The sequence below is a fragment of the Anser anser genome (assembly GCF_964211835.1).
Source record: "Anser anser genome assembly, chromosome: Z".
In the NCBI taxonomy this organism is placed as follows: Eukaryota; Metazoa; Chordata; class Aves; order Anseriformes; family Anatidae; genus Anser; species Anser anser.
Window position 1 is genome coordinate 77,081,428 of NC_139723.1, and position 22,739 is coordinate 77,104,166.

General features: G+C 62.8%; 1 protein-coding gene across 4 annotated transcripts in view; it reads right to left on the reverse strand.

The window, feature by feature from the left end:
* Window positions 1-615: 615 nt before the first annotated feature.
* Window positions 616-22,739, reverse strand: part of TLN1 (talin 1) — a 31,773-nt gene continuing 9,649 nt past the window's right edge. For 3 of the 4 annotated variants that reach the window (XM_083816725.1, XM_083816727.1, XM_083816726.1), the window contains 46 exons: window positions 22,409-22,589; window positions 21,885-21,998; window positions 21,428-21,536; window positions 20,744-20,952; window positions 20,521-20,619; window positions 20,253-20,303; window positions 18,623-18,790; window positions 18,179-18,473; window positions 17,776-17,942; window positions 17,553-17,681; window positions 17,068-17,181; window positions 16,160-16,273; window positions 15,939-16,073; window positions 15,718-15,846; window positions 15,537-15,639; window positions 15,251-15,459; window positions 15,044-15,163; window positions 14,693-14,890; window positions 14,220-14,359; window positions 13,783-13,876; window positions 13,524-13,613; window positions 13,290-13,412; window positions 13,042-13,185; window positions 12,774-12,935; window positions 12,539-12,679; window positions 12,138-12,319; window positions 11,863-11,995; window positions 11,419-11,520; window positions 11,124-11,294; window positions 10,832-10,981; window positions 10,503-10,604; window positions 10,272-10,391; window positions 10,053-10,199; window positions 8,939-9,105; window positions 8,525-8,708; window positions 8,139-8,264; window positions 7,742-7,858; window positions 7,476-7,661; window positions 7,244-7,351; window positions 4,078-4,183; window positions 3,824-3,948; window positions 3,545-3,670; window positions 3,359-3,421; window positions 2,930-3,112; window positions 2,099-2,224; window positions 616-1,876 (listed from right to left, as the gene is read on the reverse strand). In XM_083816725.1, the coding sequence (XP_083672851.1) occupies window positions 1,745-1,876; window positions 2,099-2,224; window positions 2,930-3,112; window positions 3,359-3,421; window positions 3,545-3,670; window positions 3,824-3,948; window positions 4,078-4,183; window positions 7,244-7,351; window positions 7,476-7,661; window positions 7,742-7,858; window positions 8,139-8,264; window positions 8,525-8,708; window positions 8,939-9,105; window positions 10,053-10,199; window positions 10,272-10,391; window positions 10,503-10,604; window positions 10,832-10,981; window positions 11,124-11,294; window positions 11,419-11,520; window positions 11,863-11,995; window positions 12,138-12,319; window positions 12,539-12,679; window positions 12,774-12,935; window positions 13,042-13,185; window positions 13,290-13,412; window positions 13,524-13,613; window positions 13,783-13,876; window positions 14,220-14,359; window positions 14,693-14,890; window positions 15,044-15,163; window positions 15,251-15,459; window positions 15,537-15,639; window positions 15,718-15,846; window positions 15,939-16,073; window positions 16,160-16,273; window positions 17,068-17,181; window positions 17,553-17,681; window positions 17,776-17,942; window positions 18,179-18,473; window positions 18,623-18,790; window positions 20,253-20,303; window positions 20,521-20,619; window positions 20,744-20,952; window positions 21,428-21,536; window positions 21,885-21,998; window positions 22,409-22,589 (6,394 nt within the window). In that variant the 3' untranslated portion in view covers window positions 616-1,744. The remainder of the gene's footprint in view (window positions 1,877-2,098; window positions 2,225-2,929; window positions 3,113-3,358; window positions 3,422-3,544; window positions 3,671-3,823; window positions 3,949-4,077; window positions 4,184-7,243; window positions 7,352-7,475; window positions 7,662-7,741; window positions 7,859-8,138; window positions 8,265-8,524; window positions 8,709-8,938; window positions 9,106-10,052; window positions 10,200-10,271; window positions 10,392-10,502; window positions 10,605-10,831; window positions 10,982-11,123; window positions 11,295-11,418; window positions 11,521-11,862; window positions 11,996-12,137; window positions 12,320-12,538; window positions 12,680-12,773; window positions 12,936-13,041; window positions 13,186-13,289; window positions 13,413-13,523; window positions 13,614-13,782; window positions 13,877-14,219; window positions 14,360-14,692; window positions 14,891-15,043; window positions 15,164-15,250; window positions 15,460-15,536; window positions 15,640-15,717; window positions 15,847-15,938; window positions 16,074-16,159; window positions 16,274-17,067; window positions 17,182-17,552; window positions 17,682-17,775; window positions 17,943-18,178; window positions 18,474-18,622; window positions 18,791-20,252; window positions 20,304-20,520; window positions 20,620-20,743; window positions 20,953-21,427; window positions 21,537-21,884; window positions 21,999-22,408; window positions 22,590-22,739) is intronic. The other variant, XM_083816728.1, reaches the window with a different exon arrangement.

Sequence of the window (22,739 nt, forward strand, 5' to 3'; positions counted from 1 at the left end):
GAAGGGGCCGCGCTGGGGCAGCTGCCGCCCGCGCAGGTCGGACCCAAGGGGCTATTTCGGGGCCTGAGCTCAGCGCCGGCAGCCGGGAGGGCTCCGGCTGCATTCCCAGCCCCACGGCACGCCAAGGGCCACAGCCCCAACCGGGGAGGCTCAGGGGGGTGAGCGTAGTGTGGGGCGCCCCACCTGCACCCCCTCCCGCTGCCCTGCCCGGGGATATTTTCGTCCGTCTGCAGGAATGGGGCCAGGAGCGCAGAGCCCCGGGGGCAGGTGCTGCGCTGGAGCCCGGCCGGCCCCCAAATCCCCCAGCAACAAAATCCCCCCCCGGCCCCCGGCAGCACCTGCGAGGGCCGCACATGGCTGGCAGCGGGGGTCCGGCCGGCCGGGTGCCGCTGCTGGACGTGCCTCGAATATTTTCCGTGCTGGATAAGCGCCTGCGCCGCGCTCCCCCCCACCCAGGAGGGCTGGCGGCCCCATGCAGTGGGGTCTGCACCCCTGTCCACCACGTCCCAGCACCCCAGGTCCAACCAGCGGCCCCGAACTTCGAGATGTTGGCACCCCCTAGGGTCGCAACCCCCCCCAAAACCCTTTCCCTGCACATCCCCACGGACACGTGCATGGAGAAAGCAGGAAATCCGTTTTTATTGATGAAGGCGTCTTTCCAAAGAGCCATTCGTATCCCCCTACCTCACCCCGGAGCCTCGGGGGAGCTGGATTCCTTCCATGTGTAACAGGCGATGCTTAAAGTATCAAAATAGTGAGAGAAGCCTCAGCAAGTGCAAGGGGAGGGATGGGGGGGGGTCCCGGAGCCACGGAGGGGTGAGGAGCTGGTCTCTGGGGCCCCTGGGCAGGCGCTGGGCTGCGGGGGGTTAGTGGGGATGACGTGAGCGAGGAGATAAATGAACTCTGAAAAGCAGCGGGCTCGATACTAAAGAAATTTAAAAGTTATAAAAAATACTGAAAATCTCAGAAAACAACGCAGGCACTTGGGAAGGAGGAGGAGGAGGAAGGCAGAGCTGGCTGGGAGGGCGGGGAGGAAGGCACCTGGGGAGAGGCGAAGGGGTGGGGGAGAGCAGCTCTGGGGCGAAGCCATCTCGCGCCCGCCCCGAGCAGAGGCACTGCGGTGGCGAGGATGCTCTGGGGAGGCTCGGTGCCTCCCGGGGACGCTGAGGAGGAAGAGGGGTGGGTGACTCAGCCAGCGGTAAGGCAACAGAGGTGAAAGGCGGCTCAGTGCAAGAGCGTAGCAAAAGGAAGGTGCAGAGATGCTCCTTGCACCCCACCGCACGGGACAGGGCGAGACACCGGCCTCCCCCCGTCCTGCCTGGAGGAAGGAGAAGAAAGGAGCGAGAGGAAGGGCGACAAAGGCACGAGAAAAAATCCTGAAGGGTTTGGAGGGCTGGACCCACCACGGGAGGAAGCCCGCTGGCCCTCTTAAATGGGGCTAGTGGCAGGGTCACCCCGGGCTGGTCCAGGACAGGCTCCCACTCCCGGCAGCCCCCCGGCCGGGTGCGTGGGGAGGCGTGCTGGGCGGCGAAGCGGAGATGCTGGTGCGGCGCCTGCTCGGGGCGGTGCTGCGCGGTGTCTGGGTTAGTCCCGGCGCGCCGGCGGTGCGGGCAGGGCTGTGGTTTACCCGAGGCAGCCCGGCGTTGCTCGAGGTGGGGTGTCTTAAATAGGAGCCGGCGGCAGCAGTCTGTGCAGTGAGTGGCGGCAGGGCTCTGCCCGGGCGCAGAGCGGCGGCGCGCGGGGCTCAGTTCTGCTCCTCGTCCCGCAGCTCGGAGGGCAGGAACTTGTACTGCTGCTGCCGGATCATGGCCAGCTTCTTGCGCGCCTCCTCCAGCTCCCGCTCCTTGCGCAGCATCTCCTCCTGGGCGGCGATGATCTGCCGAGGGAACGAGGTGAGACGGACGCCTCTCGTGCGCCCGCGGCGGGGACGGATGGGGCGCACCCGGCTCTACGCCCTGCCGTCCCCTCCCACCTCGTGGTCCCAGAGCAGGCCCTGCGTCCCACACCACGCTCCCTGGGAGACACGGGAGAGCGCAACGCGCTCCCCCCTGCCCCACCGGAGCTCCCCCTGCCCTGCCGGAGCAGCCCCGCTCCTCACCTGTGCAATTCCCCCCACCATCTTCTCCTTCACCACCACCGTCTCGTCGTGGTCCTGGAAGGCGGCTGCCTTCTGCGCTGCCTTCACCAGGTTGTCCGACGCTCTCTTCACCGCGTTCCCGGCCGCCTGGAGCAGGAAAAGAGGTAAGGGAACAGCATCCTAAGCCTGGGGCGCAACTTCTGCCTTGGTTGGGGAACCCCTGTCCCGGCTGGGCAGGAGAGGCGGCCAGGCGAGCCGGGAGCTGCAGGCAGAGCTCCCCGAGGATGGCTCGCTGCCACCAGCGCTGCTCATGACCATTTCAGGCACTGCTGCTCCCAGTCGGGTGCCTGCGGCGCTTCCCTCGCTCTGCTCCCGTCTGAGCAGCAGGGCAGGGATTTTGGGGCAGCCTGGCTGACCTACCCCAGCCTCTGCCCCGCCAGGATCCTTGCGTTAACCCCCAGCGTGTGGGCATTAACCTCCACGCCACGGCCACGCAGGGTTAATCTCCCGTGTCAAAACATGTCCCCAGACATTAACGCCAGGGATTCGGTGCACACATTTCAGGCATTCCCAAGCCAGAAGACCATCAGCCCTGAATGCCCCCGGGCTCGGCAACCCCAGCCCGGTGGACAGGAGCCCAGGATTACGCACGCAGGCAGCTAACCGAGGTCCAAAATACACGGAGCCTGCGTCCCACTGCAGCACCGAGGGCAGGCCGGCAGGGAGCACAGCCTTGTGGAGATGCCTCCTCCGTGCCACGGCCTCATCCCACGGTCCCACACGCCCCCCCCGCACCCCTCAAACACCCTCCTGGAGGAGGCGGCCGGGGCTCGAGGGCAGCCTGGGACTCACCTGGAGCCTCTTCATGGCCTCCGAGTCGTGGTCAGCCTTCACCTTGCAGGCCACCAGGAGCTGCGCCGTGGAGGCAGCCACCTGCTTGGCGGACGAGATGAGCTTCTCCTCGCTGGCGTGGCCCTGCACCGCCGCGTTGGCGGCTTCGCACAGGTTGTTGGTGGCCGCAGCCACCATGCGTGCCTGCAGCAGGAGAAGGGTGTCAGGGGGACGCGGGAGCCTGCGGCAGAGGGTCCCCAGGAGGACAAGGGGCACGGGATGGGGACAATCCATCGGCTTCCACGCCACACCCCAGCTGGGGGGAGAGGGAGCAAGCAGGGGGCTGCCTCCTCCATGGAGGAGAGCACAAGGGCAGCGCATCCTCCTTTTGGGAGCAGGAAAAAAGGGAGATCCCCTGCCCCACAGGCGCTACATGTCCTTGATACTCACGGCTGAAATGAGTCCCTGGGACCACTGCCCGTCATCCACTGCGTTGGCTGGGATGGCTCCCACCTGCGGGGCAGGAGAGGAGCAGTGAGGGCTGCTGGAGAAGGGAGGGAGCCCAGCACAGCACACCACGCAGCGCTTCAGCACCGACTCTTGTGCTGCTCCTGTCCTTCCCCCTCCCAGCCTTACCTTTCCTTGGGCCACTAACTCTCGCTGGGCTGCTGAGGCTGCCTTCACCAGGGCGCTCGTAGCTGCCGCGATGGATTTGGCAGCTTCCAGGATCTGCTCCTCAAAGTCCAGGCTCTCATCTGCTTGCTGTAGACAAAAAGAGGAGCGTGAGTCCTAGATGGGACTACCAGGAAGGTGGCTGGGGGCCGAAGGGGGCACACGTGAACGATGGCTGCGGGACCCAGGAGGGAAGGGGCTGCCCCAGAGGGGGCTCAGGGGGGGCTCAGCACCCCGTGCTACCTTAGGCTTGGCCCTCGGCTTCAGCTGCTCCAGCTTCTTGGCTGCAGCCTCGATGGCAGCCGCTGCCCCCAGCAGCTCGTTCTCGGCGATGACCGTGGGATCTTCTGGGTCAACCCACTCCGTCCCTAGAGGAGACAGAAACCAAGACAGGTTAAAGCCACGCAGGGCCTCATTTCTGACCCACCCTACCTCCTCCCATCAGCTGCCGAGCCCCAGGCGCTAATCCCAGAGGTGGACGGAGCCGTGGCACTCACCTTTCATGGCCTCGGCTGCCTGGATGAGCTCGGTGACAGAGCTGGCCACCCGCTTGGAGTACCCGGCCAGCTGCTGCTTCAGCTCGTGGGTCGGCTTCTGCAGGATCTGGGGGAAAGGAGCAGGCCTGAGCACATGAGGGAGACCACGAAGCAGGGGGAGAACCCTACCCGGCAGCCCCTTCTGACCACATTTTGGCCCTCGCCCACAGAATTTGGCTGCCTGAGAAGGTGCCACCACAACCCCAGCCACCCTCGTTTCAGGCTGCTGCAAAGCAAGGGGACCCCGAGGGTCCATTAGAGGCAATCCCCCAAGAGAAGGGGAGCAGGAGCCCCCCAGCCCCATGAGCACGTATCGGTCACTGTTTGCCATCCAGTCTCGAGCGATGCTGGCTGGTCTCCTCCTGTGTGGGAACAGGATCATCTTTTCCTTTTCCTTGGCCCTGTTCAGTCCATGGTTTCTGGGACATCTCGCAGCACCGAGGTCCTCATTTAAGTCAGGGTCCTTCCGGCACTCAGCGGCTGCCCCCCAGGATCTCCTTCTCCCCCCCAGGATCTCCTTCTCCCCCCCAGGATCTCCTTCTCCCCACTCAAAGCACTTCAAGCCCCAGAACCCTATCCCCCCCCCCTTGCCATCCCCCTTTCTGAGACTCATCTGCAAACACAAGCTGGGCAGGGCAGGACCCTGGAGCCAGGTCCCTGCGGGGACACACGGCCCCTTCCCAGCGGGTCCCCCCCGGCATGCACACACCACGGCACGCCCGAGGCCACACGTCAGCTCGAGCAGGGTGAGTAGAGGCACAGACGGCGGGGTCCTGCCCCAAAACCACGCAGGAGCAGCAGTGCCACCCCAGCAGCAGGCTGGGCACGCGGGCACGCCGCGAGCAAGGCTCATGCTGAGGTTAGGCACCGGCAGGCACACCGAGTGTCGCCGTACTCACCGGCTGACGGGGAGGACCGAGGGGAGAGAGAAGAAGGCAGTGAACGCCCCGGCAGGCAACAGGGACACGCGCGGGGTGGGGTGAAGGAGGTGAGGAGGAGAGGTGGGGAGGAAGGCTCGGAGGTCCCGGGCCCTGCTGCCATCACCACTTCAAACTTCAGCCCTGCGTGACTCCTGGTGGACAGGCTCCTGAGGCTCGCTTGGCACCTCACTTCTCCCCACCCTGAGCTCTTTGACTGCACTTTTCAGCCTGCATTTCCCTGCTTTTGGTGATGGAGACCTATTGTTACCAAATACCAAGTCCCCATGGAGGTTCGCATTCCTTCCCCTCCCCAGTGAAATATGCTGCTGTCTTACTCTTTTGCTGGGAGACACGTTTTCCACCCCCAGCCAAATAACTCTCTTGAACTCTAACCACTCCTGCTCGCACACTGAGGCGTTGGTTCCCAAAGGGACCGATCCAGCACACACACAGCAACAGCCTCCGCTGCTGCTGGGGGTAAGGCAGCATCCTGTCCACAACCCTCCCTTCCACATCCCTCGGCGTGGGGCCGGGCTCACAAAGCGCTGCTGACTGCCCCCACCAGCACCTCCACATTGCCCTCGTGAGCACGCCTGGACAAAAAGCTGTATTATTAACTCCGTCATCCGCCCTGACAAGATTTTTAAAATTGCCGAATGGTTCTCTTTCTGGAGGCCAGAAGCTTGCTAAGATGCACCTCCAGTGAACAGTTCACGGGATGGACTGCACGTATGGTATTCAGGAGACATCGCACGACGGCTGGAAGGTTACACCCAAAATGCAGTGAATAGCATGCTTCTGCAAGTAGTCTGACCTTGGGCACGGCCACAGTATGTCATTAGCCCAATCATCTGTTAACAACAGGTCAGCCAGAGAATTTCACCTAGCACTTCAGTCTTGGCTGCGATGACTCACGAGTGGCTAAAGCATCTTCCAGAAAGACATTTGATCTAGATGCAGATCACGAAAAACTCACTGCCTCCCTTGGAACCGTCTCCCGAAGTCCTTCAGATAAAACCATCCTTTGATTTCCCCCATGTCTGGCTTCAATATCTAGCCCTCGGGTCCTGCCTGCCTCCCTCTTTGTTCTCAGTCCCTTTTTAACCAACCTAGTGAAATCACACTGCGTAACTGACCCCACATGCTTGCTCTTTTCCCTTGCTCCAGGTCCAGGCTATCGTCAGCTCTGCAGGCACGCGCTCTGTGCATCCTTGCAGCGAGGTCAGCTCTTACCATCTTGCCAAGAATGCAAACCACTGGAAGCACCTCACTGAATCCTCTCTTCCCATCTACTTGGTTAATCCAGCCTTAATTTGCTTCATACGAACCACACTGATCTTGCAGGACAGCTAATTAAAGCAGCCAACTGAAGGGCTCGGGCGGACTGAGCTGGGGGAGGACTGGATCAGAAGGGTGCAGCTGGCCTCTGCAGTCAACACCTCTGCCACTGCAGGCACTGCCTGTCTCGCACACCCTTGTGTGAGCTTAACGAGCTCTGTTTTCACACTGGCTAAGTTTCTCACTCCCACTACTCATAATGGAAGCTGCTTCAGGATTCTGTTCCTGTGTTGTCGAATTTCCAGCCTCCATCTGTTTATGGCCAGTTAATCTCCATCTGTTGTTAGCCAAATACTTTTCTTTAGAGCTTGCCGATCACTCCGACATCTGCTTCCATAAGTAATTGCAGGCAGCCCTCCCATCCCTCCTCACCTTGCCTGCCTAAGCAATCAGGGAGCAAGAGAGGTGCTCCTTTCCTCTCTGGGACTTTCATGGGGACAGAGGTGGGCCACACAATAGGTACAGGGGCAAGGAATGGGAGAGGGACCTGTCACCGGCTTTTTCAAGTTGATTTTGACATCGACTGTCTAGCTCAGGTCAAAGCAACTTTAGCAGCACCAGCCCGGAGCACTGCAGCAATGAGGAGCTGTGCAGTCTCAAGGCAGCCAGCAGGTCTCTCCTTCATGGCAGGACCTGAAGGACAGGCAGTGCGACCTGTGTGCCGGTGGTGACCGCGTGCCACCTCCTCCCCTGCGCTCGGCCCCGTGCAGGGCTCACCTCGGGCGCTCAGGGACAGCACTAAGGGGCGGCGCGCTAAAAGACCTCAGAGGGAAGATCTGCAGAGCCCACGGGAAGATGGAGATCTGGGGAGCACCCCGTTGTTCAAGGGAAGCCTCAGCAAACCACCGAAAGGGTCTGAGGACACTCACCACCAGCACGTGCTCCAGCAGCTCCAGGTAGCCATCGGCACACTCCCTGCCGAAGCGCAGCGCCCGCTGCCGCACGTCGGCGCTCACCTCCGGGTGGTAGGCAGCCTCCTGGAACCCAGGGACAGAGATTCGTATCGGAACGCCTCCCCTGCCACATCGGGGCTCAAACAGGGCACCTGCTTGTCCCCCAGCCCCGTGCCAGCCCCGCGTCCCCTGCCCGCCCCTGCGGCACCTTGCAGGCGCGCAGCATGTCCGCGATGGCACGGCGGCTCAGGTTGGCCGTGGCGATGACGTCCTCCTGCCGACACGAGTTGCCAGCGGCCACAGCTTTGGCCGTGGCCATCGTGATGCCTTTCGTCATTCGGATGAAGTCCTCCGGGGTCGAGACCTGGGCAGGAGGCACCGGGGAGGAGAAGACCTGAGAAGAGAGAGGCCAGGGGTGAGGCGCAGGGCAGCAGGAGGGCAGGGGGAGCCCCGCGGCGCTGCGGCTGCGCTCACCGCCAGCTCCTGGCGGATGTGCTCTATCGTGGCCTCCAGCGCCCGCGTCCCCTTCGTGGCCTCGTCCTCCACAGCCTTCACCGTCTTCAGCAAGGAAGTGACGTTGGTCACCATCACCTGTGGGAGGGAGAACAGAACTGGGAAAAAGCCCCCCGGAAAGCTCTGGGACGCTGCCAGCACCTGTCCCTACCTCGTGGTTTGGTACAGATCTGCCCCTTCTCCATACTCCACTCACACCTCCTCATTTTGATCTCCCACCAATGCCCCCTCTGTGCCCCCTTGCCCTGACTGCCTCCCAGTTGTCCTCCCGTCCCCAGACAGGCACAGAAGCGCCTTCCTGCTCGTTTTCCAGCCCTCCTGCCCCATTCCCTTCTCCCCGTTGTGCCCCAGTGCAGACCTTGGCAGAGTTCTTCAGCTGGTAGACAGCAGGGTCATCCCCAGCTTTGCCAGCAGCTGCTTTGGTGGCACCGATCAGATCCCCAAGTGCCTTGGCCACGTCCTTCACAGCATTGATCAGAACCACCTGGGGAGAGCAAGACCAGGGTCATGGCTTGTCTGTGGTCACACTCAGGCTGTGGGTGGGGTGGTCCAGCAGCAGAAAATTCGGGCACCCCAGAACATGCCATATACACGGAGTTCAAATCAGCCAGCTCTGCTAGCACCAGGCAAAGCTCAGCCAGTGCTCTCCAAGACACGCAGAGTCCAGAGCCCCAGATGACCTCCCACCCTCAGCTCCAACCCCTTCATGAGCAGCCTCCCTTCACCCCAGACACCCCGTCCTACCTGAGTCTCTGGGTCTTCAGAGCCCAGGCTGGCAGCACCCAGCTTCACCACCTCCGCCAGGCGGGTGATGGTGGTCACGGAGGACTGGGCAGCCTGGGCTAGCTTCTCCTGGCTGGCCGTGGCGTTCTGCACCAGCACCTTGGTGTCCTCCACCAGCGCCTTGGCTGTCTTCAAGATGCCCTCCCTGGGGAGAAGGAGGGAGTCAGAGAGGGGTGTTTGGGAACGACAGACACGCATCTCCATGCCTTCCATCTGTACGAGCTGGAGGGGAAAACTGCCAGCACAGCCCGAACTTGCAGGTCTCCTTGGGGCTGGTCCACAGCTTACAGAGATGTGAGATAGCAGGACAGAGCCTGCCCCCTATCCTCAGCTGAGCAGGGGCTGGCCAAGGTGTTGTACCCCCCACCCTGGTACCTGTGGTCAGCGAAGGTCTCCGAGTTCTCCCGATTGAGGGTCCCTGCCGTGGCAAACATGATGGTGGTGTCGAGGTCAGCGATGATGCCAGAGACGGCGCTGGCAGCAGTGATGCAGGCTTGCGTCCCGCGGTTTCCAGCCTGCAGGGCTGCCAGCACGTGGGACACCTGCGTGGTACGAGCAGGGTGACTGAGGGAGGCAGAGCAGGCTCAGGACATCCCCACCACACACCTCTGACACCTCCCCACGACAGACACCCTTCAATCCAAGGAGGGGACTCAGGAACTGTGTGGTCTGAGCACCCCTTCTTAGCTTCCATTTGTTTTTATCTCGTACCTATCATGCTTGGGGTGTGCAGAAGACATTGCACTCTGCTGCTTTCCAAACGAACAAGGCTAGCACCTTATCAGAAGGTTACAGCTCATTCCTTCTGTAAGTGCTAAACTCAATTTCTGTGCTTTGGCAAGTGCTCATAAGATAGTAAGGTTCCTGAAGGAAAGTAAAAGCTTGGAAAGGAAGAACCTGGAGGAGGCCCTGGGCATGCAGACATGTGCCAGGCAGTATGAACCAGTGTTTGTTTTGCCTTTGTAATCTTGCTTGCAAGCACTGCCGCTCTACCCTTATCAGCTGTATTTTTTAAACCATTTTTTTTGTCTGTTATTAAACAGTGTGCTTTTTAAGACTGGCTGATGGGCAGGATGCTTTCCATCATGCTAGCAAAAGGCGCAGGGGATATCGATCACCTAGAATGAGCTGTAGGCTTACTGGAGACGCAGCAAATGCTCCACACACCTCTGCAAGGGCTGATTTAGAGAGCCCTGGGCTGCCAGCATGGTGTGGATCAGTATTCTTTGGCAGGCTGTAACCAGCACTTCAGCAGGCAGCACCTGGCTGTCACAGTTGCCCATCACAGCCCAAGTTGTTGTTACAGTGCCAGCAGGGGAACCCATCCCCAGCCCCACCAGCTGAATTTTGCCAGGGCAAGAGAGCAGACAGAGCCCAGCAAGGTGACGGGAAAACCCAAGGCTCAAAGGGCACGTGGCTCAGTCCAGCATTGCTCCCACCACCTTCCTCCTCTCCTGTTACTTGCTCTGGGACCCTCGGGGCCGCTCACCTTCTCGGAGACCTTGCGCGCGCTCTCTATCAGCTCCTTCTTGGTGTAGGCATCGCTGGGGCTGCACTGCAGGGCTCCAGCCTTGGTCACCAGGGCGGCGCAGCCGTGACCCAGCTCCTGCACCCGCCGCTTGATGTGGGAGCCGATCTGGAGGAAAATACGTGTGTGAGACAGCCTGAAGGGACACCCTGCCCGGATCCTCTCTGACGATGCTCTCACCTCCTCGTTCTCGGCGGTGAGCGCGGCCGGCTTGGCCTCCTGTGCCAGCTGCCCGTACTCGTTGGTCAGCTGGTTGGCCAGTATGCCCAGTTCGTCCGGGTTGGTGGTGGACTTGGTGACCTGCCGGTGGGAGAAGAGCAGGGCTCAGACAGGCTCTGCGGTGGGACAGGGGAGCAAGGAGGGCAGCTGCCCTGCTGGGTGAGGCTGCAGCACCGCTGCTTCTGCACCCACCATCTCCTGCACAGTCACTGCGATAGCCTTGGCCGTCTTCACCATCGTGGTCTGGTAGTCCACAAAGGTCCCCTCTGGCTCGCCCATTGGCCCCTCGTCCAGCTGCAAGAGAACATCAGGAGAGTTTGGCCCTGCCCAGAGACCCCCCCCGGCTACAGCACGGCAGGAGACTCGTGCTGCCCTGCCTGGGGTTTTGCCCACTACGGCCCCGAGCGCTCCCTCCCCAGCCTGGACCCCAGAACTCCAGTGTGGAGAGATCTGAACATCTTCTGCATCTCTCCCTGCCTCTGACTTCTCCTTTCCCGCAGCCCTCTCTGTGTTCCCCTCACCTGGTTGATGGCCTGGGTGATGGAGTCCACCATGCCCCCGACGACACCCGCAGCGCTGGCTGCCTCGTTCAGCGTGGTGGTCAGGTCCTCCACAGCCTCCTTCATCATCTGCACGGCCTCCTCCAGAGCCTCCTGCGTGTGGGCAGCTTGCTGCAAGGAGGAGACAAGAGTGAGGGAAGGAAGCTGCCCGCCCAGCGGGGACACCAGACACCAGCTCTGGGTTTTGGTGCCCAGCACACGTGTAGGACACGTGGCACGTGTCCAAGGCTCACCACGTGCACCTCCTGCTCACCTTGGGGTTCCCACCGGCCTCCTTGGCAGTGTACAACATCTGCAGGGCAGACTCAGCCAGCGTTTTGGTCTGGTCCAGGAGGTTCATCTGCTGCTGGTGGTTGGGTGTCTTGGAGGCAGCACCGATAGCTGCCAAGATGAGCGGCTCAAAGTACTGAGCCATCTGGGACACCTAGGGAAGAGCAGCGTCAGCGCCAGCAGCTCCTAGAGGCTGGTCGGAACCTCTCCTCCTGATGTGGGCTGCTCCACACGTCTGGTGCCTGAACACCCCCTCCCCATCCCTCCCCTCCCGTTACCTTATGTCCCAGCTGCGAGGCCTCAGCCCGCGCGGCGCCGGCCACGGGCTCGATCAGGTTGTTGATCTCCTGCACGGCCGTGATCATCTGGTTGTGCAAAGCCTGTTGAGGAGGGAGCGCACGGCATGAGGCTGCGGCAAGGCTGGCCTTGCTGAGCTCTGCTGGGGAGGAGTTAGCCTGCCCCCGTTAAGCAGGGCTCCAAAGTGATGTTTGATCACTAAACAACAAGCTCTGGCTCTAAGGGCTGTGTGACCAGGAGCAGCACAGCCCTGCTCTGTCCCTCTGAGACAGACACACAGCAGGGACACAAAGCCTGGAACAAGGCTGCTCTATCCAGCACTCGGCTGGGAGGATGCTAAAGACACAAGGAGGGCTCCCAAAGCCCTGTGTGAAAGCAGAGGAAGCCAGCAGAGGCTCCAGAAAAGGACGCTGCCCCCCGCTCACCTCCTGGGAGATGCCTTCTCGAGGGGCCAGCTGCTGGCTGATGGCCGCGAGGGAGGCCTGGTCCACCTCCCGTATGCACCTGTTCAGGACGTCGATGGCCTCGTCGCACTCCCGCTGCCCAGGAGCTTTGTCCCTGCGTGACAGACGGATCAGCACCGTGACAGGCCAGATGAGCCGAAACATCATCGTGGGGTGAGCCCAGCCAGGGGAAACCACCAGCAGGGGCTCCGACCAAGCGCACCAGACAGGCTGAGAGGGTCCCAGCCCGCCCTCACCTCATGTTGGTGATCAGCTTCTTGATGGAGTCCGAGACGGTGCGAGAGTGTCCGGCCAGCACCGACCACTGCGGCGGGTCCTTGGGGTTGACGGCCAGGGAGCGTGCGGTCTGGATGAGGCCGGCAGAGCTCTCCAGCATGGTCTTGGCGGACGAGACGATGGGCTCCATGGCTCTGCGTCCCTGTGCAGGGAGATGGAGGCCCAGTGACATGGACGGAGAGGCAAGTCACCCCTTCTCCTCACCCAGGAGCAGCCCCTTGATGCCCAACGCTCGCTGCTGCCTCCTCATCGCGACCTCCAGACGCCAGCCCTGCTCTGGGTCCCATTTCAAGCTCCTCCCCACCCTGCAGCAGCTCCCACCACAGCCAGGCCACCCCTCCCTGCCCCGGCGGCACCCCACCTCGGGGCTGATCTGGGCAGGAACGGTGGCAAACTCCGGGTTGGAGGCGAAGGCCGTCAGGTTGTCCACGGCCTCTATCAGAGGAGCCGTGGCCGCGCGGCACCGCTCCCGGTTCTCCTCGTTGAAGGCTCCATCCAGGGCCTGGCGTGCAGGAGAGAGCGAGCAGTTAGTTATCCAGCCCTGAGCACGCCCCACCTCCCACCTCTGCGGGGCTGCCTGTGCCACCCCAACGCACCTTGATGGTCTTCACCAGGTTGGCCGTGCTGTTGGCCACCTCCTTGGCCGACTGGACGAACTGCCGCTTGGCGACGGGGTTGGCGGTGCGGGAGGAGGCCAGGCGGCACGTGTTGCACAGGGCCGAGGTGTGCTTGGCCACGATGGTGGCTGCTGACAGCACCTGGGGGGGAGAGCAGAGTGAGGCAGGACCCGCAGCGTCTCCCCGCCCTCCAGCGCTCCCTTTTAGGCAGGAAAACGCCCACGGCGGTGCCCCACCTCACACTCACCTGCGACTGCGTGCAGGCAGGGTCCACCAGGTTCTGGCAGGCCATCTGGATGGCTTGGTTAGCTCTGGCAAACTGAGTGGGGTCTACCAGGCCCTGCTGCCCCGCCTGACTGTTGGGATCAGAAACTCCCACCAGGTAGGCAGCCTGCAAAGACGAGAGAGGCTGTGAGGGAATGCACCGGGGCAGGGGCAGGAGAGGGATCCCAGCACCAGGCACGATGGATGGGGCTGGGACCAAATGCGTCTCACCTGGGCTGCTGCCTCCGTGAGCCCGCAGAGAGCTTTGGAGGCGGCGCTGATGGACTCCCCGAACTCGGGCAGCTTGCTGTTCTTGGCGTTCTGGGAGATGCCGGCCATGGACTCGCCCAGCACCTGCGGGACACACAGCCACCAGCTGGAGACCACCGCCCGCCCGGTGCTGCAGCCTCAGAGCTCACCGTGCTCCGCCAGCCGGGCGTCTGTAACCCGGAGGAAGACGCTCACCTTGGAGTTCTCCATGACGCTGTCCAGGCAGTTGAAGTAGGACATGTCATTGACCGTCTGCGTGGGGTTCTCCAACAGCTCCTTCACTGTCTACAGGGACACGGGTGTCACGTCAAGGGGAAGGGTCTGTGCTCTCCACATCTCCTTGCTCTTGCCGCTCCTTTTTGCTCTCTCCTGCCTCTTGTGGCACGGAGGAGCTGCTCCTCTCCCCACCCCAGACATCCCAGCACCCAGCCAAGCAGAATTCTCCAGTTCTCACCTCCAGCTCCCTCAGGGCATTGTCGCACTCCTTCTGTCCTGGCGCCTGCTGGGTGCACATGGTGATCAGCTGGTTAATGCTGTCCGTCACGGCCCTGCCAGGACACAGGAGAGACACGCCTGGATCAGTGCCAACGTCACCGCCCAGAGCCACCACTATTGCAAACACCTTAACCTGGCCGTGGGGCATGTCCTGGCGTAGGAAACGGGCAGAGGTTCTGGCTGGAGGACATTCCTACCTGCCCAAGGGCCTGTCTCTTTTGATAGACTGCGACAGGGCAGCCAGGTCAGGATGACATTAGATAAACGGTCTCAGGACAGCCCCATAGGAAGCTGAGCCCCATGGAGGCAAACACCAGGACTCCTGAAGCTGCTGGCCCAGCACAAACTTTGGCACTTGCCCACCTCCCTCCACGCAGCCCGAGCAGTTCCTCCTACCGTGCAGCCGCTGCCAGCTGATTCTTGAGGTTGGGGGATGCAGGGTCGGCAGAAAGCGCCTTTGCTGCCAGCAGCAGCTTGCTGGAGGACATGGAGATGCTCTTCAAGTTCGACACCACCTGCGCCTGGTCTTCCTTGTTCTGCAAGGAGCCAAAGCAAGTCACCTACAGCAGGCTCCCGAGCTCCATGCCCACCCCCTGGGTTTCTGCAATGCTTTCCAGGCTGCGCCAGCTCCCTTCACTCAGCTCATCCGCTGGCCATCAGCAGCAAGTGTTTGGTGACAACACTCACTGCACGCAAGCCACTTCCTCCCCTGTTCTTGCTATTTAGCCCACCTCCAGGCTCCATCTCGATGGTGTTAGCCACAGCTGCTCACAGCAGTCCCCGAACCACTGCTCGTGGCTGCATGCCTTCCCCAGCACTCAGCAGCCTCCCACCATAGCCAGGACTGCCAGAAGTGTGTTCGCTCTCACCGGGGACAGGCTGGCCATCTCCACTCCCGCCTGCAGGAACTCGTTGAAGTCCTGTCCAAATTTGCCCGAGGACTTGGCCAGGTCCTGTGGGGTGCCCCGCGATGCCTGCACCAGCTCGTTGGCAGACTGGTTGAGTCCCGCCGCTGCCCGGTTCAGCTGGCTCTGCGCCTCCTGGAAGGTCTTGTTGCTGGGAGGGAACTGGAGGCAGGGAGGGGGTCAGGAGCAGCATGGTGAGCTGCTGGGCGAAGGCCCAGCACCCTCACACGCCTCGGGATGTGCCGGAGACCATCCAGCACGGCCGGTGCCTGCTGCATCACCTCCCCGTCCCCCTCAGCCCCGTGCTGAGCTCACCGAATCCGACAGCAGCCTCTTGCTGGCCTCTCCCACCATGCGGATGGCAGCGTCCACGTCCCGCTGCCCGGGCAGGCAGTTCACGCAGCGGTTCAGCGCCTGCGACACCGCCTTGGCCACCTGCAGAGGACGAGAGCGGCGGCTGTCCCTCGACTACCCCCATCAACCTGCCCCCATCCCGCAGCCTCCCCCAGGCCCCGGTCCCACCTGCACCAGGCGCTGCTGGCTGTCGGGGTCTCCAGGCTTGGCCACCGCCTTCCTGGCCTCCTCGATGAGGTTGTTGGCCTTATCCATGACGTCGCTGGCGCACTCCAGCATGGCGCCCTGCGCCTGCGGGTCCGACGTGTTGGCCGCCACGCCGCGGGCGGCCTGGCTGAGCGAGCGCAGCGCCTGGGCCACCTCCCGGGCTGCGATGCCTGCCGGGGGGGAGAGCGGTCAGTCAGCGAGAGCACGGCCCCTCCACGGGGCACGGCCGGGGCATGACGGCTTGTACCTGTGTAGTTCTCGTTGCCCTGGGCCACCTCGCCCAGGAGGTGGGCGATGGCGGAGGTGACGGCCTTGGTGCTGTTCCCCAGGTCCTGGGCGCACTTCTCCATCTGCAGGGCGAGCAGGGGTTACACCTCGCCCGTACAGACCCCAAAGCCCCGCGTCCAACACCCCGTGTGCCCTCTCACCGTCTCTCCGGGCAGAGGTTTGAGCTTTCCATCCCTGGCGGCCGCCTTGGCCTCCTGCAGGTCCCTCTCCAGGCTCTGCACCAGGCCCAGCGCCGAGTCGATCTCCAGGGGCCCGCAGGCCTCCTGCGCCTGCGGTGGGGAGAAAGACGAGCAGCTTTGCAGGAGCCCGGCCACCACGAGGGCTGTCCCTGCCTGCCCGCCCTCCTCCACCAGCCTCTCACCTTCTGTGCGGCTGTGCGGAGCTCGGCCAGGGCCGCGGCCAGGTTCTTGGCGCACTGGCTGAGCTGCATGGCGGAGGCCTGGTCGGTGATGGTGGGCACGGTGGCCTTGGCCGCGGCTACCATCTTCCCACCAGGCTGCCAAAAGAAGGAGGAGTGAGACGGGGTGGCACGCAGCTAGCCGTCTCCTCGCTGCCTGCGGCCGGCAGCAGGTTTGGGGGTACCTGCAGGAAGTTCTGGCTGGCGGCGATGAGAGCCAGCTGGGCGCTGGGGCTGTCTGGCTGCGACTGGCTTCCCCGCACGCCCTGCACCAGCATGGGGATCTGGTCGGCCACCACCTGGGACCGGAGGAGAGGAAAGTTACTGCGGGGGACACGGAGAGCGCGGGTCCCTCCGGTGGCTCCAGCCAAACCTGCCCTCCCTGCCGCCTGCGGCTCGGCCACCCGCAGATCTGACTGCTGGTGGCTGTGGAGAGGGACTCTGTCAGGGAGTGTAGCAACAGGACAAGGGGGAATGGCTTTAAAGTAAAAGAGGGTAGGTGTAGATTAAGATATAAGGAGGAAATTCTTCACTCAGAGGGTGGTGAGGCCCTGGCACAGGCTGCCCAGAGGAGCTGTGGCTGCCCCATCCCTGGCAGGGCTCAAGGCCAGGCTGGATGGGGCTTTGGGCAGCCTGGGCTGGTGGGCGGTGTCACTGCCTATGGCAGGGGGCTGGAATTAGATGATCTTTAAGGTCCCTCCCAACCCAACCCATTCTGTGCTTCTATGATCCCAGGACCATTGATCAAACAATCAGAGAGAGTCAGACATGAACCTAGCCCCTCAAGAGCCTCCTTGCAGGCATCCCCCCAGAACCCAGTGCTCTACAACAACTCCCAGAGCCACCCCTAACCCATTTACAGATGCCAAACCCTGCTAACATTTTGCTCAAGATGCTGCATGACTCTTAGTCAAGTTTAAAAAACCATCAAAAAACCCTCACGCTGTATTTGCCGAAATCGCTGTTCTCAAAATAAGGCTGCTCGGCTCAAACACAGTAAAAGATGGGCGCGTAACTACAATTCTCACAACATCTTTTCCCACCATTTTGCTCAGAGACCCGCAGGCACCCAGACCTCCCCCGCGCCCCTTACCTTGCAGCTCTGCACCAGCTGCTGCTGCGCGGCGGGGTTCTTGTTGGAGGCGGCGGCGTGCTGCGCGGCGGCGATGGTCTGGGTGGCGGAGGCGGCCGCTTGCTTGGCTGCGTGCTGCAGGGGAAAGGCAGGGGTCAGCCATGGGGACAATGTGGCTTGGAGGCCCCCCACCGTGAATCGGGGTCCTGCTCCCCTCTAAGCTTCTCCTGCCGTGCCTCTGCCTGCCACGGCAGCGCCAGCATCTGTGGTGCTGGAGATGAAGTTCAGCACCGTAAGGCAACGTGGCGTGAACACGGAAAAGGGGGACGCTGCTCAGATATTGTGGTGGCAGCAGGGAGCAGTGAAGTCTCTACAGGATTCAGCGTGAACATATAAACTGTACAAAAGGGATGTCATCCCAGAAAGCATCATGATGCAGGCTCCTGGCCAGGACCAGCTCGTACACCATCCCTCCTCCTGCTCTGCCTCCCCGGCCCGGTGCTCACCTCCAGCTTGTGCACCAGCTTCTTCTTGATGGCGTTCTGCGCCGCGGCGTTGGTGGCCATGCGGAGCCCCTCCGCCGCCTCCCGCAGCCGCTGCTGCTGCTCCTCGCTGTCCGGGTGGGCTGCGGCTCCCTGGGCAAAGCAGGAGAGCCATCACACCTTCACATCCCACACTTTATGGGGAGCAGCCCCTCTGCTCCAGCAGCTCTTCCCGTGCGCCACGAACCTTTGCAGCCTCGACCATCTTGGCGGTGGCGTCGGCCAGGATCTTGGCTGCGCTCAGCAGCTTGCGCGAGTTCTCCAGGTCCGTCTCTCCCTCTGCGTCGGCTTTGATGGCGTTGACGAGGTCGGAGGTGGCCTGGGCCAGAATACGAGCCTGCCGCACCATTTCCCCTGGGACAGAAAGGAAGGGTGGCTGTCAGCGAGTCCCGGGGGCTCCCTGATATCTCCCCGCTCCACCACACCAGCCTCCTGTCCTCGGTGCAAGCCCCAGGCACCAGGCCACGGCAAAGGCACAGCAAACAGGCATGGAAGCACGGCCCCGGAGAGGCTGCTCCATCTACCCGTGCTCCCTCGAGCCCCCCACCCACTCTGCTCCTCCCCAGGTGCCACCAGCCGCTCGCTCTCACCCGCGTCGCCCATGGAGCTGAATATGTTCTCGGTGACGTTGAGGATGGTGTCGGTGGCCTGGTCGTAGCGCCCGATGGGCTGCCCGCCCGTGGCGTGCTGCTTGATGTGCTGCAGCAGGTCATTCAGGGCCTGGGTGACGGCGGTGGCTGCCACCCCCACCTGCTTCAGCAGCTGGTCGTCGCTGGTGGCCGCCTTGGAGGCCTCCACGCAGCCCTCTGCCGACTTGGCCACCAACTTGCCGGCCTCGATCAGCTGCTCCTGGCACACCGGGGAGCTGATGGTGGGAGCCACGACCTGCAGGGGAGGAGGAAGCTCTGCAGCTGCCACCGCGCAGCTCCTGCTCTCCAGGAGCTGTCCCCGACCACTGTCCCCGACCTCCAAGGAGGACAGGAATCAGGACGTGTGGTCCCAAACCCAGTGGGGTGAGCGTGGGTGCCGCTTACCTTGGTGCAGGCCACCAGCTGGGAGGTGGAGAGGGCGCACTGCGTGGCGGCCGCGATCACCTGCGTCTGCAGCGCCGAGTCCTCCGTTTTCTGAGCCACGTTCTTGGCTTTGAGCACCAGGGCGGCGGCGGCGCTGGCCACGGCCTTGGCCAGCTGCATGAGCATGTCCTGCGGGGATGGAGGGGGTCAGCGCTGGAGTCACCGCGGAGCCAGGCACGGCTGCCCGCACGGCTCTCTCGTGAAATATTCAGCAGGGAAACATGAGCTCAGGGGGCCTTTCCGCCACCACGGCCTCGCAACGAACTCCTGGAGCGGCTTGTGTGGCTGGCAACTCCTCGAGCACATCCCTACGGTGTGCCACAGCCGGCACCAGGGCGCTGCCCTGGATAAACACACCTCCAGGAGCAGCTCGGACAACCTCCAGCATCACCCGTGATGCTGCCACAGGAACAACCTGCGCCACACCCTCAGTGGTACCGCAGCGAGAACCACAATGCCAGGACGCCCTGCCAGCAGGCAGCTTCCCTCGCAGGACGCCCGACCCGGCAGCACGCTGCAGCCCTCAGGACTCGCCCTCACGCCGTGCTGCTGGCACCCACCTGCAGCAGTGCCAGGCTGCAAGCCCCGGGGCACTGAGCGTGGGGCAAGGAGCTCGGACGAGGTGCTGTGCCCAGGGCACGGCTCCCCGGCTGCAGCACGGGCACCCTCCCGCTGCAGACGGCAGCTACGCCGCTGCCAAGCCCCAGCCCTCCTTCTGAGGGCGTGCTTGCAGAGCGTGAACGAGGCAAAACCACCACCAGGCTCTTGAGCAAGCCCTGAAGCTGCACCCTGCTACTACAGCAAAGCCTCTGGCCACCAAGCGGAAATATCACACCATCCCCTCACCTCCTGCGAGCAAAGGCTGCTCCTGCTGCCGTCCATCACCCTTCCAGACAGGACAGCAGCCCGAGAGCACATGCACCGAGCTCGGGAGCCACCACTTCCCCAAAGCACCGCAGCTGCCCGAGGCAGAGAAGCAGCCCCCCCGGCAGAGGAGCCCAGAGGAAGGAAGCAGATACACTTGGGTCTGGTGGCGGAGGGGCAGGCTGCCCTGCACGTCGCCCTCCGGTTCCTAAATCCGCCCCTTGGCCCTGCTGCCCTCCGCCGGCTGCGTGAGCTGGGACTGCCAGGTCTGCAGCAGGGGCCCTGCAGGAGGGAGCTCCCTTTCCTGGCTCTCTCTCCAGGGTTTTCTACTCATATCGTGGCCCCAGTGAACAGAAACCTCTCCTTTTGGGAGCCTGTTTTGGTCCACGCTAGGGCTGGCTCCCTCTCCCAGCACCGCCCGCTGCCTCCCTTGTGCTGGGAGCAGCAGTCATGGAAAAACAGTGTGGCTGGAGGTCAGCTCAGCAAAAAAAAACAACCACGAGGCTCCAGCCGCCTCGGTTCCCTGCTCTGGGCAGCCTCACAGACCCGGGCACAGCTCGCCCGGGCAGCGACCCGAGTGCATGGACTTCGGAGAGCTGATTACGAGAAAAGCAGATTTTCCACCAGAGCCCTTCTCCCAAGAGTTCAGCTGATCGTCCCCAGAGGAGCAGCCCTCACATCCGAGAGGGGCAGACACCACCAAGCCATGCCTACAGCTCCCTTTTACCGTCTTTGGGTCAGAGGCAGACAGGATCCAAGCGCGCCGGCTTTCTGGTATCTACATGAGAATCCACAAGACAAGAGGCGTTACGGGACCGCGGCTCCAAGGGCGGGGATGGGAATCGGCCTGTCCCCTCCCTGGGCAAAGTCACCGTGCACGGGCCAAGCTTCAGCACGGACCTCTCCTGCCGGCAGAAGGTCCCCGCGGGGCGCTCCTGTGCAAGGCAGAAGGTTTTTTCGAGCACGCGTCCCTGTGCGCAGCCAGGCCCACCCACCTGGAACCGAGGGTCGGTGTCGCTCTCCCCGATCTGCTGCAGCAGCTCCCCGCTGGTCTGGCCCACGAGGCCGGCAGCCTGCAGGAGGTTCTGGCGGGGCTGCAAGGGAGGAGGAAAAATAAAATAAAAATAAAAACAACCGTGGGTTTTGAGCAAGCCCCAAACCGAGCTGTTCCCCCGGCTCCCACACCCCGTAGCCCCACGTCCCTCCGCCCCCTCGCACCTCGGCGCTGGCAGGCTGCGCCGTTTTCAGCAAGTCGGAGACGGCGCTGGCCAGGTTCTTGGCCGCCTGCAGGAGCTGCCGCCCGTTCCCTCCCTCATCCTCCATCAGCGCGGCCAGCAGCTTCACGCCCTTGGACATCTCGGTCAGGTTAGAAGATATGGTGGTGACGGCACAGCCCACGGCTGTGTAGTCCGTGTCTGCCGGGTCCCCTGCGCGGGAAGGAGAGGAGATGTGGGGACAGAACATGTTCAGTGACGCCCCAAAAGCACCCCCTGCGCCTGGAATTGATGTGATTCTTCCTGGGAGCACTTGGAGAAGCCCCCTGGCTCCCAAGTCCAAAAAATGGTCACATTGTTTGGGAAGGGCGACACGGGAAAGGAAAGCTGGACCACGCTGCGGCCGTGACCGTGGTTTAGGGGAGGACGGGTCAGCCACAGGAGGGGAAGGATGGGGAGCAGCCCGTGCACCCACAGGGATGTTGTGGGGTCGAAAGGCAGGGAGTGCTACTGATTCTCCAGGCACATCGGAAGAGGTCTGGGCTCTGTTAGCTCTGGTTGAGCCAGGCTGCCTCCCTCCAGTCTCCAAGGGAGGGCAGGAACATTGATCTTCATCCAAAAGCTGGAGAAGGGAGACCAAGCCTTCTCCAGAGGTGGAGAATCGCTGTTGTCCAAGCCCTCCACCTACCTGCGGTGAGGTTGACCACCGAGGCTGTGCCGGCAGTGATAGCATCCACCTGGGAGTGGATCTCATGCTTGGACTCATCCATCTTGTTCTTGCGCCACGCTTTGGAAGCCTGAAGTGGGGAGAACGGGGTCAGGAGGTGGAGGTGGTGGTGGGGAGCCCCGGTGAGGTGCAAGAACGAGGAGACGGGGAGAAGGGAAGGAAGCGCAGTTACCACCCAAAACTCAGCTCACCCTAAAGCTGCAAGCCTGTAAGAGCAACCCCCCCAAGCATCCTTTCCACTCCTGTGCCTGGAGCTGGACACAACCCCACCTCTGCAGGGAGCAGACCATCCTGGGAGCTGCTGACACTTCTCCTGGGACAGCAGCCAGCCTCATCCAACCCACCAGCAACCAACGCCCCTCCCAGCTTGGCTCCTTCAGCCCGGACAGCCCAGCACCCCTTTTCCCCAGGCACTCACAGCATCCTGCCCGAGGGGCGGCAAGGTCTCGAAGTCGTCCAGGGTGGCCTGGGCTGCGTTCACAGCCTGCATGCTGGAGTTGATGGTGCCCGTCAGCGCCTGCTGGGCTGAAGTCTGCAAGGCAAGGGCAGGGTGAGGTGCGCTGGGGGAAGCACTCTGGGAAGGCGCAGCCACAAAAGGGGGGCAGGCAGCAAAAAGGGGGGTCTCCACTCCGCGCCCCCCGCTGGGAAATGCCCCATCCTGCTGCAAAGTGGATGCCCAGTGGAGAGCCCAGCCCATAACCATCTCTCTGGGAGCAGGAGCAAAGGCTGGGGGGACATAAAGCTTCTACAGCAAGCCCTGGGGGCAGGCACCGAAGGTAACAGACTCCTTGTGGCCCTGCTCAAATGTTCCCTTGGCTGCAGAGGAGGATGAAGAGGAGGACAGCACCCCCAGCAGCAGCAGGGCTGCGCCACGGACCACAGCACCAGGAACAGCCCCGCAGGTGCCCGTTCCCTGCAGTGGTGGGCACGGGGAGCGCTTACCAGGGGCGGCATGTGCCCTCGGTGCATCTGGCCGCTGGTGATCTGCAGCTGGGCCTGGGGCATGGTCCCCACCTGGAAGTTCTCGGGGCCCCCAGCCCCGGTGCGCATGATGGCCGGCAGGGCCACCGAGCCCAGCTCCGCCTTGCCGACGCGGTTAAACTGCTGCTGCAGCACAGTCGACCTGCAACGGGGGGGGGGAAAAACGGCAGCTAGATCCGGGAACGCTCACCTCAGACAAACCTCCTCCCTGAACCAGCGCCACCGCTGTGTACGAGCCCCCGAGGGTGAAGGACGCCCACGGGATGCCGGGGGCTGCAGCTGTCCCGCGTGC